We start from the raw sequence: 17,344 nt of genomic DNA on the forward strand, positions 1-17,344 counted from the left end.
AGGAACAACATTTTTAAATACATGAGTGATCTATACATGAATGCAATGAAAATAAATATTCCTGATCAACTTTATTACTTTACCTTACAAGTGTGTTAGTCAGTACTGACAAACCGATTTAACTGTATGAGCATATGTTAAAGTTTTACAGTTTTTAAGCATGTACACTGCAATTTTCTGCAGATGCTGTCCTAAAAATTAGTACTTTCTACTTCATGAATTAAACTTTCTCTTATTCTACTTGACTAAGCATAGTATATTAATGTTTGGCGAACTGCATCATCTTAGGGAATACAGTTATTTAGAAAAAATAATTTTTACTTATACTTATTTTTTCCCCCTAATTTAGTACTTTCGCAGTTAGTTATCTAACTGCAAAATCAGAATACTGCTTCATCAGAATTCTTTTATTCTATTTTTTCAAAAAATTTAATTAAAAATATAGATGTAATATTTAAATTACAGAGGAGTTTTCTATGTCAACAACTGACTATTTATCAATGACTATTTTTTACATCGTTGATTTAAATGGTTGAGTCACCTCTCTAATTTTATATTATATTTTTAATTAAACTTCATAAAAAATCATGTCCTGGTGAAAAAAAAACTCTGTGAAAATACTAAACATGAAGGATAAAACAAAAGCAGTGAGTATGAAAAACTAATAATTTATGAAATATAAACTAGTTATAAAAAAATTATCTAATTTTTATTCTAATTATCTAATTATCAATTAATTGATGCATGTAGTTTTTCTATCTAAGTTTTTAATGAATCTATGCTCACTGATATCTTTACAATCATCATCAATAATTTCTTGTTAATGGCCAACCTCTTCATAAGTGTTTATATTTCCTTCACCCATGTTCTAATTATAAGTATCCTTTCTATTCATTTATCACACCTTAAGACATTTGACAAATAATATATTCTTGTTAAACAGCACCCTAACCACTCTCAACAATGAAATTTCAAAATATGGTCTGAAACCACCAATTAATTTGTAGCCATCTTTACCCCCTTAGAGGAAGACACCCACCTTGTAACAATCTCGGTCGCCACACCATCCTCTCCATTCCTAGACCTATGGGATTTACCAAAGGTCATCTTTTAGACCCTCTAAACCTGACAACACATCAGAGTCATCAGTTTACAGTCATTTTCATCTGTTTTTTACATAATATAGCCTTTGTATGGCTTCTTTGAACCTCAACTATCAAATTAACCCATTTACGGAAGTGCGACTCCTGCAGTTTCCTCTATCACTGAAGGTTTCACACAAAAACAATTCCCATATCTAACTTTAATTAGATTATGCACTCAAACTGTTATTTGAACGAATCTTTTAAACTCCAAAAATACTATTCTCATACCAACAAAACAAGTGTTGATTGCAACAATGACAATTTTTCCCTACAATTCAACCTACCTCTTGATTTACTGAAGAATCAAGAAACAAGTACGTAAATTTGATAAACTTCTAATGAAAACATACCTTATCGAGATAGCAGCCAGAGCAGAGAGATCTGCTCTGGCTGCTATCAGAAGCAATGTCAATACCTACACCCTCCCATCAACACCTCCATCATAGAGTTCTAAACACATCCATTTTCATTCTATCAGAAAATATCACAGCTAAGTGTAGCTCCCACCCAGGTGGGAATCTAACCAACCGGGTTATTACTCTATCTATACATTCATAACAGCATCAAACCCCCTTAGCCATCCTCTGCAGGGCTAAAAATCTCAAGAAGCCAGCAACTATGTTCCATTCTCTTTTGGCTATCCAATTAACTTGCAGATAAAAACCAGAATTGATCGTTTCAACCTCTCTAACTACTATGGTACATTCAGCTTTATACTTGGGGCAGACATATAAGACATGGCGCACATCATCAATGGTCTTACACACCAGTTTTAAGGTTTATGAGCGAGTGGACTTTTTAGAAAGAATTACAACAAGAAGGGTACAGAAACTCCACCTTTGATCCTGAACTTACCTGATGAATTAATATCATTAATACCAAAACTGTAGTAAAATGTGAGTTTTTAAGAAAATAATAAATGAAGAAAAATAATGAGTTTTCCGTCAACGGAAAACACAGGCCAATAGTTTTTTCTTACTGATTGATTTTGATGAAAATTTTTAGATTTCTCCTGGAGGAAACTGGGAAGGATCTTGCTAATTTTATATGGGACTGAATTGGGAAATTCTTTCAGGAAAGTTGTTAATTTTCTAAAAGGTTTGGATTTTGTTCAGGAATCATTTAAAACTATTGGGACTTCTCTGAGAAGATACTACTTGTAAATTATGTCCAAGAATTCCAAAAATCTCAAAAGCAGTCCTAGAAAGTGCTTGACATTTGTTTCTAGAAAGATAAAAATTTCAAAATAAAAAATACCTGAGTTTGAAGTCACTCTCCAAGTGCAGAATATGAACTAACAAGTCAGCTCCAGTGTTTAAAGATATACTCAACCTTATATGCAGTAAAAGAAGCCTTTTAGGTAGAAGTATTTAGACTTATTTACTTTCCTAATGTGAAACTAGGAATGAGAAAGGATATTTTGAAACTAAGAATCAGAACAGTCACCCCACAAGGAAATCTCTCTATTAATTTGAATATGTGTTGCCAAATGTTAAAAAGTTACCAAATAACACATTACAAATAACCTATCATTATAAATAATAATTATACCTTTCTGCCTAGTCCATTTAATTTTAGGAGTTGGAAATCCAGAAGCAATGCATGGAATGGTAACTGGATGCTGGTACAAAACTGAAATATCCTGAGGTTCCACAATCCAGCTAGGAGGCACTAGAAACAAAATAACTTTCTAATAAACAATTAGCTACTAAAATAATATTGCTAGTAACTTATATTAGTTACCAAAATGACTCACTTCTGTCCACTTTCTTTAAGAAAAATTTTAAGATAGAATTTTTTTTTAACAAAAACTTATAGTTTTTAGCACATATTCATCTGTTAGTATTTAAAAAATTTTAAATTTTATAAAACTATCTCAAATATACAACAAAAACAATTACTGAAACTTATTTAGATATAATATACATATTTGAGTAAATAGAGTTTCATAGACTGGATTTAAAAATGTTCACTTTGAAGAAAAATAAACATATGGTTTACAGTCAGGGGGGACCTGCATTGAAAGTAACACAGTACATCTTGATTATGTTTGAAATAAAAATTTATAGAATGAAGTTTTGTTTTCATTTGAAACACTCTTGAATTATCAATCAATAAAGTTTTCTAGTAACAATAAAATTATTTTCTACTAAGGTTAATTTTATCAGTTAATTATAATCAAAAAATAAGCAGCTAAGCATTAAATTCTCTCTCACTTTTACTGAACTAAAATAAAATGAAAAAAAAAACAAGCTCTCATGTTTATACTGTAGCACAGAATATTTTGACTGTTACTGCATTTATCTATACAATCTGCCAACATTTCTTTGGATTACTATTGTTCAAGAATGTTTTTGGGTTTCCCACAATAATTTCCAGTAATTTTCCTCCATGCAGAGATTAAAAACATTTGTAATAATTAACAATTCAAAAGCTCAAATATGCACAATTGCCAGAAGGCAGTGCTAAGTGGTGAATACATAACATGGATCCAATAACATAGCTGTTTGTAATCCAAATGCATCAAAATTCAATTTTCTAAAATTTTATTACATTTGGTAGAAATAGGCTGAATATTTGACTGGATAATCCTAATAGAGTACAAACATTTCTACTCAATTTAATTTAATAGCTAACCATTTGTTATTACATTTCTTTTTTACAAAAAGCTTGTAATTTTTTATTTAAGAATTTTGTTATTATTCCAGAGTAAATGCAATTGTCCAGTAAAGCACTTAACTTTAAATACATTTTTGCATTTATCCTAAAATTGTATTAATTAATTTCTTACCAATAATTTGAATGGAGATACATTTTATTTTTTATATCTTCAGTTATCTAACTGGTGTAATATAGCTCTCCAAGATTTCCTATCTAGAGCCAGTCATTTCAAGTCAATATATCTCCTACATCCTACATCCATAACAATTTGTTTTACATATTTCCAACATTGTCTGCCTGCATCCCTTCTACCTGTCCCTCCAGTATCAAAGCGACTATTCCAGGATGCTTAAATACGTGGCCAATAAGTTTGTCTTTTCTTTTAACGATATTTTTCCAAATGCTTCTTTCTTCATCAATTTGTCGCAAAACCACTTCATTGATCACTTTATCCACTTAAAGAATTTTTAACATTCTCCTCTAACTTTCTTGTATGCTCCATCTCTTTTATTTCTTCTTTTTTGTCTATTTCTTCTTCTTTTTTTCTTCTTTTTTTTTCACTTTTCACTTCTGAACACTTTTCTTTAATCCACTCTCCTTTCGCTAATTTGCACTTCCTGTTTACAGTATTTCTTAATTATCAATAGTTCCTTTTACCTTCTTCACTTCTAGCATTTTTATACTTTCTACATTCATCCATAAGCTGTAATGTATCCTCTGATATCCAAGGTTTTCTATCAGTCCTCTTTGTTCCGCTGTTTTTTTTTCACTTCTGCTGATTTAAGAATTTCGTTTTTAAAATTCTCCCATTCTTATACCTGATACCTTATATTTTTTACTCAAACCTCTTGCGATGTCCTCCTCAAAAATCTTCTTTACCTTCTCTTCCTCAAGCTTCTGTAAATTCCATCGATTAATCTGATACCTTATTTTCAGGATTTTAAGTCCCAATCTACATTTCAATATCACAAAATTATGGTCGCTATCAGCGTCTGCTCCTGGAAATGCTTTGCAGTTGAAGAGTTGGTTTTTAAATCTTTTCTTAACCATGATATAATCTACCTGATACCTTGCAGTACTGCCTGGTTTTTTCCACATGTATATTCTTCTATTATGATTTTTAAATTGGGTGTTGGCAATTACTAAATTATGCTTGCGTGCAAAACTCAATTAGTCAGTCTCCTCTTTCAGTCCTTTTGCCCAGCCCGTATTCATCCTTAATATTTTATTCCTTTTCTTTTCTGATGCTTGCATTCCATTCTCCAACTATTAGTAAAATTTCATCTCCTTTTATGTGTTTAACTGCTTCATCAATTTATTTGTATACACATTCTACCTCATCATCATCATGGGCACTTGTTGGCACATAGACATTAACAATTGTGTCGGCTTGGGTTTTGGTTTATCCAGATTACAAAGATTCTATCGCTAAGTTTTTGAAATGCTCTACTCTCTTCCTTATCTTCTTGTTCATTATGAAACCTACTTCTTCCTGCCCTTTACTTGATGCTGAGTTAATTATTCTAAAATCAGTTGACCAATAGTCATTTCCTCTTCCTACCATACCTCACTAATTCTTATTACATCTACATTTAACCTACCCATTTCCCTGTTTAAATTTTCTCTCTTACCAACATTTTTTAGACATCTAACATTCCACACTCCAAATCGTAGAGTTATTTTTTAATTTTCTGGTGACACCTTCCTTAGTAGTCCCCACTCGGAGATCCAAATGGGGGGGGGGGGGAATAGTTTACCTCTGGAATATTTTACCAAGGAAGGCGCTTCTATCTTTGTTACATGAAAATGCAGAGATCTACATTTTCTTGGAAAAAAAAACAACTGTAGTTTTCCATTGCTTTTAGTTGCGCAGTAATCAGAAGATTGACTGATGTTGATATGGCCACTTAAGCCCTCCAGACCTATGCCCTTAACACTGAAAGAGCTGCTGCCCTCTTTCAGGAATTATTTTTTAGTCTGGCTTTCAACAGATACCTCTCTGATATGGTTGCACCTTAGTTCCAGCTATTCTGTATCACTGAGCACTCAAGCCCGCTCACCATTGGCAAGGTCTCATGATTCATAGAGGGATATACATGAATTTAATTGAAAAAGAGGAAAAAACTGTGGTTTCTTATGAGGATGAAGTTAAGTTACTTATATTTAATAGGAGAGGGTTAATAAATGGAGTTATACATTACAAACTATTGCTGTATAGACATTTTTATAGAAAAAAATAATTTTATAAACAAAAATTTTTTTTATCTATTTTTGTATATGTCTTATCCTGAGAAATGATTTATAGACTGCTGTATGTCTTATTAACAACAGGTAACACTTGTTTGGTGGGAAAGGCTGGGCTTACCTGAAATGTGGTCACTGAACACGCATCTATACATTTAATAGCACTCCATTCTCCTAATTACTCTCTTACTACCTCCTATACTATGCTCCTAATGTCTATATGTGTGCAATGATTTAGCAGTGCTATATCTGATTGCATATGACTGATGCAGCTTTTTGTAATAAATAAATCCAATGACTATAACTAGCTAGTGTTCAGTTATTCAAACTTAATCTAATATTCAACTCTGAATATGGAAGTGGATTAGTTTCCAGACGTCAGTACTTCTAATTGTGTTTACACAATATAGAAAGAAAATTTTATCAATTCTCTTTAGAAAATGTAGTTAAGAGAGTACAGTCTTTAAGAAAACTAAATGCAATTGTTTGAGCTGATTTGAGAAATAAAGAGAACTTCAATATGTCAGAAAAGAAGTATGATTATCATATATAAACATAATAAAGAGAAGGAATAGAAGAACAATCAAGTGGTTCATTACCTCTATGAAGTGAGGAAAAAATTTGGCATTCAATTTTTATTGATACAAATAAATTTTTCAAAAGTGTAAATAATAATCTTACAAAAAACAATTCATTTATTCTTTTAAAAAAAGTAAACTTAAATATTTTATCAGAATGTGTAGGGGATGAGATGCAATATTTTACTCATTATACTTCCTGTTTGGAAACAGCCTGGCACAAAACATATTTAATGAAAAAAACAAACTCAGACAGTAGCTAAAATTAATTACATCCTTTCCATTAGCTGCCATGGAAAATATGGATAGATAGAAAAACCATAGAGCCAAGGTAACTGGAGGATTACTTACTAAGTGTGTCAAGAAGGTGTTTTAAAAGTGATAGAAGATTTTTGAAATAGATCAAGTGATATCAGTAGTTCTTTCAGATATGAATATTGGAAGAATAAAAGAAGACAGAAGACTCATTCACAGCTCATCTTTTATCCAAATTTGTTAAAAGGGAAAAGAGTACTGACATATAATGTAAAATACATTTATAAAGAATGTTATTAAGGTGAACTCAAATTTTATTTAATAATAATAATAGCAATAACAATAAACACCTTTAATAATTAGTCTTGCTGTATGATTTGTTTGAGCTGCTGCGTTTTTTGCAACACAAGTATAGTAACCTGCATGTCGAGCATTTAATTTAGTAAATACTAGATTACTAACAAACTGCATGCTCTGTTCTTGAACATCAGCATCATGAGTCAATGGTCGTCCATCTTTATTCCATGTGATTTCTATTGGAAGGTCTCCAGACATAATTACACACACAACATGTGCTCTGCTACCTTCCTGAAGATTTTCAGTAAACTGAAAAGGAACTATTTCTGGAGGCTCTGAAAAAATCAAAATTTAATTTAAACTACATTGTTTACTATATTGTTTATCTAGTACACTTTAATAAAAATAAAATAAAATTTAATAAAACAAAATCATTTAATAGGTAAAATTATAAAAATAGATAAGATTTTCCATTAATTATTATCAGTATATTAGCAAATAAATGCAGTATTAAAAAAGAATAACAGGGCTTTTTTTATGTATAAGTGCTTGTTTATATATATGTATATATATTATTTTAGTGAGAATTTTTAAGATTCAGATTATTCAATACAGAATATTGAATGTTCTATAATGGGTGGTTTCTTTAATAGAATTTAGATCTAATTTAATACAGAGTTATAATATGAATCTTAAAAATATAATTTTTTAAATTATTATGAAGGCTAACCAAGTAAAAGCAAGTTTTTATTTCCATAAACTGCATATTAAACTTTATACTTTAATCAATTTGAATAAATCCTTCCTCAAATTAGATTTAAATCCTACATTTGCATAAAAATGAATAATTTTCAGTACAATAAAGCCATGATAAAAACAAAAGAATTTGCAGAATGGGTTCCAAATAAAACAAGAGATTAAACAAGGATACTATAAGAGAAATTGTATAAGTATTGAATTATATAACACATTTTTGTTTAATATCTGTACTAGGTAGTTTATTTAATAGAATTTAACCCTTAACTGGTATCGTGAGCAATATGTATGTAATTGGTATCAGCGGTCCAGGAGACTTCTATTTTTATTTTTTTAATTTTTTTATTATTTTCACATTTTTATTTATTCATGAGATTTATTACACACAAATTGTTTAAACATAACTATACAAACTAAAATTTAACAAAAATTTGCATTAAATAAAATATAGCTATAAAATAGAATCCTTAAAATATATGTTCCTGCCAAAACCCTTTTTTCCATTCAGCTTCTTTCTCAATTTTTTCCTGCTCCTCTAATTCTTGGTTTATTTCATTTTCAGCTCTATTTTCTACATCAACTTAATTATTTTCTGCTTCCTGTTCTGATTCTGTATTATGATCACTTTTACTTAGATAATCTGAATCATCTTTGCTATCATCATCCCCATCAAATTTTTCTAAGACATTTGAAACCATTTCTTCTAAATTTAATTGGGTACCTTGTAAAACATGACATAAAGGGCCTGATTGTAAACCAATGGCATCATTACAACTTATTTCACTTATATCATCCATTGTTAAAAAATGTATTAGTAAGAAATATTATACAGAACCAGAAGTGAACTATTAAAATGTATAAAAAGATAAATAAAATATAGTGATAAAAATAAATAAATTTTATATAAAAAATTAAAACTCAAAGAAAAAAAATATTAGCATAGAAACTACTCAAATCAACCACTGAAAGCACTATGAAAAATGTAAAATTAAAATAAGAAAGAACAGAAATTAAAAAAAATTAAATATAAATAAAATAAAGTGAAGTAAAACATTAATAATTATGATTTCATAAGAATGTCATTATTACATTGCAAATGTTTAAAAATGATAAATTATTTAATAGAATTATAAACAACTAATGAATAAATTAATAGGGTGAATATTGATTGATAATTTACAGAAACTACAATTAGTACATGCATTGCATTTGCAGTACATGTATTTGAAAATATTACCTTAATGCTGATAAATAAATTAAAACACAATTTACTTTCTCAGTATAAGGAAATATACTTCCAGAAGAACTTTTTTGAACTATTGAACAATAGGTATAAATTACTATAAATTCATTTTTTAAAACAACTTAAACAATGTTCTGCTGTGTTGATAAATAAATTTATTTGTTTTAGTCTAAAAATAAAAAAAAATAATACTTATAAAGTACATCATTAACATATTAGGGTCTGCATGATTAAAATAATGTAAATAACTTGATCAGCCTTTTTTTGGACTTTAAAAATTTCTGTCATTTAAATTACTAAAATTTTAGAAAAATGATTTCTTATATTGAGTTGTGTAATTTGTTTAGCTTAATTTTATGTATGACTTGAAAATACTGATATAATTTCTAAATAAATGGGATAAGTTTCATTTATTATTTAAAAAAAAAATTATACCACACTTTATAATGCAAAAAACCAACAGCAAGACAAGGCAGTAAGTGGAATCAATTGCCACAGTCCAGGTAATTTTACAGAAGTAACTACATAATTTCACAAACATGTGCTTTGCTACTTTATTGAAATTAATAAAATTATTAACAATTTACTGTTTTCTTTTTAAACCCAATATAACATACATTAATATACTTATGTTCATAATGTATTTCCTTCCTATTTATAAAAATATTAATATTTTATTTTATTGATGATCTTGTTTTTTAGTTAAGAAAGATTCAACAAATTATTTCCCATTGTTTTTGAATTTGAATACAAGAACCCAGTGCTACTTAATATGTAAATGAAATGTGATACTCCTGAAACAATCAAACTCCAAACAATGTAGGCACATAAGTTCACCTCAAATTTTGACTCCCAAAGTGTTATTAAAAGGGGAGGTCTTAAAAAATTGTAATCACAGGGCAGAAAACAACAACATAAACACATAAAACATTTTTTTTAGATGATTACTTTACAACATAGGCTTGAAGCTTGCATTTGGGAATAGGTATAGAAATTTTTTAATGTGTAAAACTTGCCATGTCTGTCTAGGATAAAAATTCAGAATCTTCCAAAGGAAATTTGGGAAGCTACAATTTCAGCATAGAGGTTAGAGAAGCACATACATAGTGTCTATTATTAGGAATGTTTACAATAACACATGATTTGTAATCATACCTTGTACCAGAATACAAGCTTACCAATAAAATATATTTTTTACATGGAGTTGCCCAGTCACAATTCAACATATTCTAATTGTTATTACTAAATAACACTTTTTTCCTAAAATTTTGGAATTATAATTTTCCTATAGTTAACAAAAACAAATTATTTAAGTTTCAGTTTTAGTAAATAATTTTATGAACATATGAAGTATTATAACTGTCAGAAATCAAATTACTTACTCATTACATTAAGGAATATTTTTCCATTAGCTGCTTGATTCTGTTGATTTCTTGCAGTGCAATGGTATTCTCCTTTATCTTGAACGTTTACCCCAGAAAGATAAAGAGTACCATTACTAAAAACTCTTTGTTTGTAGTCAGACGGTAAAGGCTGTCCATTGAATTGCCATGTTGTACTAGAAATTGGGAACCCAGCCACAGGACATCTCAAGTAGACATCACCTTCAGATACAGATGTTATATTAATAGCAGGTCGTGGTGATGGTGGTCCTGAAATAAAAGAATAAATATATAAGAACTGTTTATTGTAGCAGCATATTGTTAAAAAAAAACAGCCCTGATGTTAATAAAATAATTTACTATCCACCAAACACATTAATTAATTATTTAAAAAAGAGATTACAACAAAAATAATGTATATTTATGAATGTTAAATTTATTGTCAATAAAAAATGTTTTCTTGATTTTTCAATGGATGTGGGTGCTTAACTATCAAACTGATTTCAATACCTTCATGCTAGAAATAGTTCATCTGGCTTGTAGCATTGAATGGTGTTTATAATACAATAATTAGGCAATGCCCTCTAGGGCATACATTATTCTGAGATAGATATTTGTTTCAAAGTAAGGAATAAAAAAAATGACTCTGTGCTCATCCATGACCAGTAAAGTTGTTTTTATTCGTCTTTGACAATCTTTAGTGTTTATATTCATTTTATAATTGCTATATAATAAATTATTTAATATAATACTTTGTGGTTTGTAATTTGTTAAGAAGTTTTATTGTTTAGTCTATGAATTATAAATAAAAAATGAAACATTATTCTACTTATAATACAACACACTTATAATACAAGTGAGAAGATTTAGTGAAAATAATGTTTTGTGGATAATAATAAACATACAGGAGCAAATAATAGACTGATTGTATAAGAAAAAAAACCAGATAAGTTCAGTAACCAATCACTTTCAGAAACTGTTTCAATTTACATATAGATAATTCTGATCAGCTGATCAATTCAAATCATGATGATAATAACAAATTTTCCAGAGCTCTTTACCAGGGAAAAAACAAGATTATTATAATGGAATTATCATCCTCAATGATAATTATTCATCCAATGAAACAGAAGAAATTTCACCTCATCTTCAGAAATAGGAGAAAATGTAAAATGGAAAACTACTCACAACATTTTTCATCTGTTTTTAAAAATATATTCATTAAGACACAAAAGGACAAAAAAACCCAAACTTCAAACAACCAAAGAAAATTATATCAATTAATTAAAGACGGTAAGCACTGTCTTCACTCGCCAATGTTGATAAAGTAATTCTCTAAACTTCAACCAAAGAAAGGTAAAACGAACAAAGAAGAAATTGTTTAAAATAGCATTTTTTATCGATTTCATCAAAGATTTATTATAATGAAGTGGGCAGTACATGTTACTTTTTATAAATTTTGCAGTTTTACTCTACCTATGTAATAATATTTTATGTTGATATTATTTTTTTAATAATAACAAAATTCAACTTTTTTATGAAACTATTAAATAAATAGTAAACCAATCTTCTTTTGATAACCTGAGCAACATCCATTATCGTTGGTAAGTTGGTAATTAATTTTATTTGTTTTAATTTATTTGTATTATATCTTAAAAATTGTTAATATCAGGTAGTTGCTGACAGTTATGAATAATAGGAAGTAATAAACATTTCTTTCAGGTTGTTTTTAAAAAAGTTTTCTTGTTTCCAATCTACTGGGGGAATTTAAAGAAATAATACATTCTCCTCCTGAATATGTAACAGTATAAATTAACACTATTAATAAATTAATGTATAAAGTTTATAATATATTTATACTTTATCTAAAGAAAAAGTTAACAATAACTGTAAATACTATTATTAATTAAGGTCTATTCAACCACTAAAAAAAAAGTATTTGCAATATGGGATTCTTTTCATGATCTATGTTATAGTATTCTTCTTATCTACAATAAAATTGTTGTTTAAATTACAAAAAATGTCAACATCAAAAAATCAGAGCGTATACAAGCAAATTGTATTTTATTGTATCAAATAGAGATTTTATTTGAGAAAGATCGTAAGGCAATTCATTATAAAGCCAGTATATTCTAGTAAAGTTTGACATTTTGGTTACAACATTATAAATAAATAACATTATAAAAGTAATTTTTATTTTCCTAACAACTGCTTTCCAAAACTTCCATTATTTTAACTTATTTGTAAAAACCATAATCAAATTCATGCTTTAAAAATTTAAACAATCTCACTCTTTCTTTAAATGTTAATTACATTATTAAATATGCAGTAGTGAACAAATTAATCTGAACAAAGGGAATTTTTGTTCTGCTGTAAGGAATTTTCATTCTGTGGCAGACTGCTTGCTGTTTAGTGTTTCAGTTTATGTTTTTAGTACAGATACAAACAGAAATAGTGGTGTTTGTGCTTTTATAATTCATTGTCAATTAGATTTTGGTAACCTTGTGAGTTTCTGTTGTAAGTTTGTTATTCGTTTCTAGTTAATACTATGGATATAACCCTACAAAAGCGATCAAAAATTGTTGCTCTGTCCCTACACACACAAACGACTCAAAGACAGATTGTCAGAGAGTGTAGTGTTGGTTTAGGTACTGTAAATGAAATTGTTTAGGGAAACATGTCCCATCTCTCCAAAGAGAGAAGGAAAATGTGAATGGCAAAAGAAAACCACACCTAGACAGGATCGATTACTAATAAAAAAAAATCAAAATTAATCTGCGATTGTCAGCTTTGACCTTAACAGAGACTTGAGAGCCAGTGGGACTAATGTTTCTAATATGACAAAAAGACTTCAATGGACAAAGGAACATAAAGAATGGACTACTGAGATGTGATAAAAAGTTATTTTTTCAGAAGACTCATTTCTTTGTCCAAGAGGAGAGAGTAGCCTACATGCATAAGTCAGCAGATGAGAAGACTACTACGCCAGTACACCTGCAACAAGCTCCCAAACATCCAGCCAAAAATATGGTTTGGGAATGTTTTACACATCCCCAATCGGATGATTTCATCATCCCATCTACATGCATAAGTCCCACTTCTGCAGAAGAACCCAGAACTCATTATTGAACAGGACCTTGCACCATGTCTAACATCAAAGAAAGCAAAAGAGTTCTTCAAAAACTCAAAGGTTTGAGTGCTCTTGTGGCCGGGGAACTCCCCCGACCTGAATCCCACTGAAAATTTATGGGCCATTCTAAAAAGAAGATTTGGGAAATGAATTGTAGCACAAAAAATGATCTTATTCGTTCAGTGATACAGGTTTGATTTTGAGATGAAGAAATCAAAAATCATTGTTTCACCTTAGTAGAATCAATGCCAAAGAGGATTAATGGGATAATAAAAAACAAATGAGAACACATAAATGATTAAATTTGAGTAAGTTTACTCTATTCGATTTGAGGACACATTAACTATTAAACATTTTTTCTTTTAAAAGTAAAATTTTCTCTTAAAGATATTATTTTCGGATTAATTTGTTCACCACTACATATATTTGTACCATATAAGTTATAAAAAATTTACTGGTAACAATTTAAAAGAGCCATTATTTATGTATTATATTATTAAACTTGAAATTTTTGTCTAAACATGTCATGACTTTTCCTTTTCCATATCAATATAATTAAATTAAGGAAGATAAATAAGTCATTTTATCTTTTTCAAAAATATATAGGTTCAGATTCTTTGATTTTACTTTTTCCATGATTTTCGATAAACACAACAATTATCATTGGTGACTCGCACAATGATTAATCTATTAACAGAAATGTAATCAGAAACAGCTTAAGGAAAAACATAATCTCTACTAATAAACAGGTAAGCAAAATATTCTGTAAAGATGTGAAGAAACAAAAAAGAATAAATAAATGTGGGCATTTTTTGAAATACAAAATATTTAAATGATCAACAAAGAAACATGAACAAAAAGCCTTGAAATACATGTAAGAAAAACATAGAAAAGTATTTCATCACATAACATTAATGTTTATCATTATATGTCCAATAGTACAATAATATAACAGCATAATGTATAATTTTAATTTATATATATATATATTTTTTTCATTTTAAAAGCTTACCATACACATTTAGAGAAGCCGAATGAACAACAGAACCAAGGCTGTTTTTTGCTAGGCATGTATATAGACCTCCATGCTGTACTCGTATGTTAGTAATATTGAGATGACTAATAACATATCCTGCAGGACTGAGAAAACTACCAAGAACGTAGCCACCTCTGGGAAGTAGGGTACCACCATCAAGTAACCAAGATATCCGTGGAGGAGGATTTCCAGATGCAATACACTTCAATGAAGTTGACATTCCAGGCTGCATTGTTTGTTCAATAAACGTAGACTGTAATTCTGGATATATTGCTAAAAATAAAGAAAAGAAATCAAGAAAGTAAAAATGAACTACACTCTTTTTTTAAAGTATATAACATTTAAAAGAACTTTTTAGATTATCAGACCTAATTATCTGTTAGAAAAACTATTTAATTTTATAATATCTTGTCAAAATCTTTTATCCTTGAAATTTTAATGAAATAAAATTCATTTTGTAACTCTAAGATCAATGGAGCATCAACTTGGAGCATTTGCTGTTTAAACATTCAAAGTTTTAATTACAGTTAATCATATTAATATTAGTTATCAAAGAACAGTAATAAATATATAACATATTAGTAAAGTACAATAAAATATGCAACTGAAATTTTTACTTTTGTATGAAGATTTTCTGTGCATTGCCATACTAAGCAGGACTAAATAAGTTAATAAAATTAACAATAACTTCATTAGAGTAACAAATAAAAATGGCATGTAATGTGAATAAATCCAAGGAAACTGTTATGAAGTTTTGAGGGATTCGATCAAAGTCCAGTTTTAGATGAGTGTTCTATTACCATCCATATCAACAACCCCCACTGTTCCCATTCATTGTAAATGAATGACAAGACAAATAAATATTTTAAGTCAAGGATTTTTACTAAGTATAAAACACAAAATACATGGATCAAATGCAGCTTTACTGTTAAATTAAAACCAATTTTTGACTAGAAATCACAGATTTGATATGAAAACAGAATTATTAATCCAACCATCAATCCCACAGTTTTGCTCTTAGCTAACAAAGACAAAACATAAGTTTCAGAGGATATGATTTAGATTCACACTTTTCAGACATGAAACATCAGCAAACATTTCAAGAGTATCTTCTTTTATACAAATTTTTTGCAAAATTTTAATTTTAATAGTGCATACCTCCTAATGCTAATTCTGAAGTCGCTTGAGCAGTTTCATCTCCGCTTTTTGCAAAACATTGATACATCCCTCTATCATGTTTTGTCACACCTTTCAACAACAGTTGTTCACCAATTTCTAAAATGTTCACGTGGCCATCTTCTAATAAAGATTGTCCATCTTTTAACCATGTTCTTGATATAGTACCAGCCCCACCATGAACTGTACAATTAAATGATGCTTCAGAACCACCATCAACCAACTATAACAAACATAATTAAAACATTTTCACCATACAGTACAAATCAAAACAAATAGCTTTTTTTTATGAAAACGTTTTCATAAAATGCAATAAATTAATTTCCAGTAATATTATTATAAAAACTTTTGTATTAATCCTAGTACATACATAATGCTTAATTGATTTTATTACTACAATATCTTCCAAAAGTTATTAAGAAGACTTAATTGAGGTACAATCTTTCAGACAATCATGTAACCTATTGTCTTAACGTAAATATTTTTTAAATAACGTAAATATTTTGCACTGATAAAATTTACATGTTATTATGTTTTTTTGAAAGAGAGTTTAATAAGATCATATTTTATGTATTGTAAACCTTATCGTGTCTCAGAATCATTTTTACAGACCTTTGTAATGGAACTCACAACATAAACATGTTCTACTGGTAAAGATAATGAAAAAAGTTCAAATAAACATAGGTCTGGAAAGGTTTTGTTTTCAAGTTATGGCTAGCGAAAGATTTCACCTTGATTTCAGTTCTTCTATTAAAAAGAAGCCCTACTGTAATTTTTGGGGCCCAAATTAAGGTTTCTTATGTAATTTGAGCTGATAAGTAGGATAAAAGAGATCCCAGGGCTGTAATTCCGTTAATTTTTAAGATATCTGACGAAAACACAAAATTAGGTGTTGAAAAACAATTTTTTTTTGGGTTTGTAGTACAATAGCTTTGTTAAATGACTAATAGGTATGGAAGACGTAGTAACAAAACTTGTAGAGTATTTGATTCTGATAAAATTATTGAAAATACAGCCAATAAAAAGTAAACAAATATTTTTAAAAATAAATTTTTTTATTGACGTAAAACAGATGAAAAATAGACAGAAAATTGTATTATTCTTTCTGTACCTAATAAACATTATTCTGATAAAATATAATTGTTAAAACATTTACTTGAAATGATAATTAATATGTTTTAATAATGGTCACAAAATTAACTTTTCACATTAATATTATTAAAAATTTTTATTTTATTAATTTAAAATAATAAGTAATTTTTATCTTCTAAATTAATGTAATATTATTAACAAAAGTTAAATATTAATTTGACAATAAATTTGTAATATTTCTCCGTAAAATAATTTGATAAGAACAATTCATTTCACATACATTTATGTTAGAATACTGAGTATCTGTGTTACACAGTTAAAATAAAGATATTCCTATCAACAGTTCTGT

General features: G+C 28.5%; 1 protein-coding gene across 1 annotated transcript in view; it reads right to left on the bottom strand.

Moving 5' to 3' along the window:
- Positions 1-17,344, bottom strand: part of LOC142321173 (cell adhesion molecule Dscam2-like) — a 267,607-nt gene that overhangs the window by 51,446 nt on the left and 198,817 nt on the right. The window contains exons 7-11 of the mRNA XM_075359168.1: positions 15,886-16,126; positions 14,704-15,000; positions 10,562-10,831; positions 7,234-7,515; positions 2,697-2,816 (exon numbers count right to left, since the gene is read on the bottom strand). Of these exons, the coding sequence (XP_075215283.1) occupies positions 2,697-2,816; positions 7,234-7,515; positions 10,562-10,831; positions 14,704-15,000; positions 15,886-16,126 (1,210 nt within the window). The remainder of the gene's footprint in view (positions 1-2,696; positions 2,817-7,233; positions 7,516-10,561; positions 10,832-14,703; positions 15,001-15,885; positions 16,127-17,344) is intronic.

The sequence above is a fragment of the Lycorma delicatula genome, chromosome 3, assembly GCF_047948215.1.
Source record: "Lycorma delicatula isolate Av1 chromosome 3, ASM4794821v1, whole genome shotgun sequence".
NCBI classification, from domain to species: Eukaryota; Metazoa; Arthropoda; class Insecta; order Hemiptera; family Fulgoridae; genus Lycorma; species Lycorma delicatula.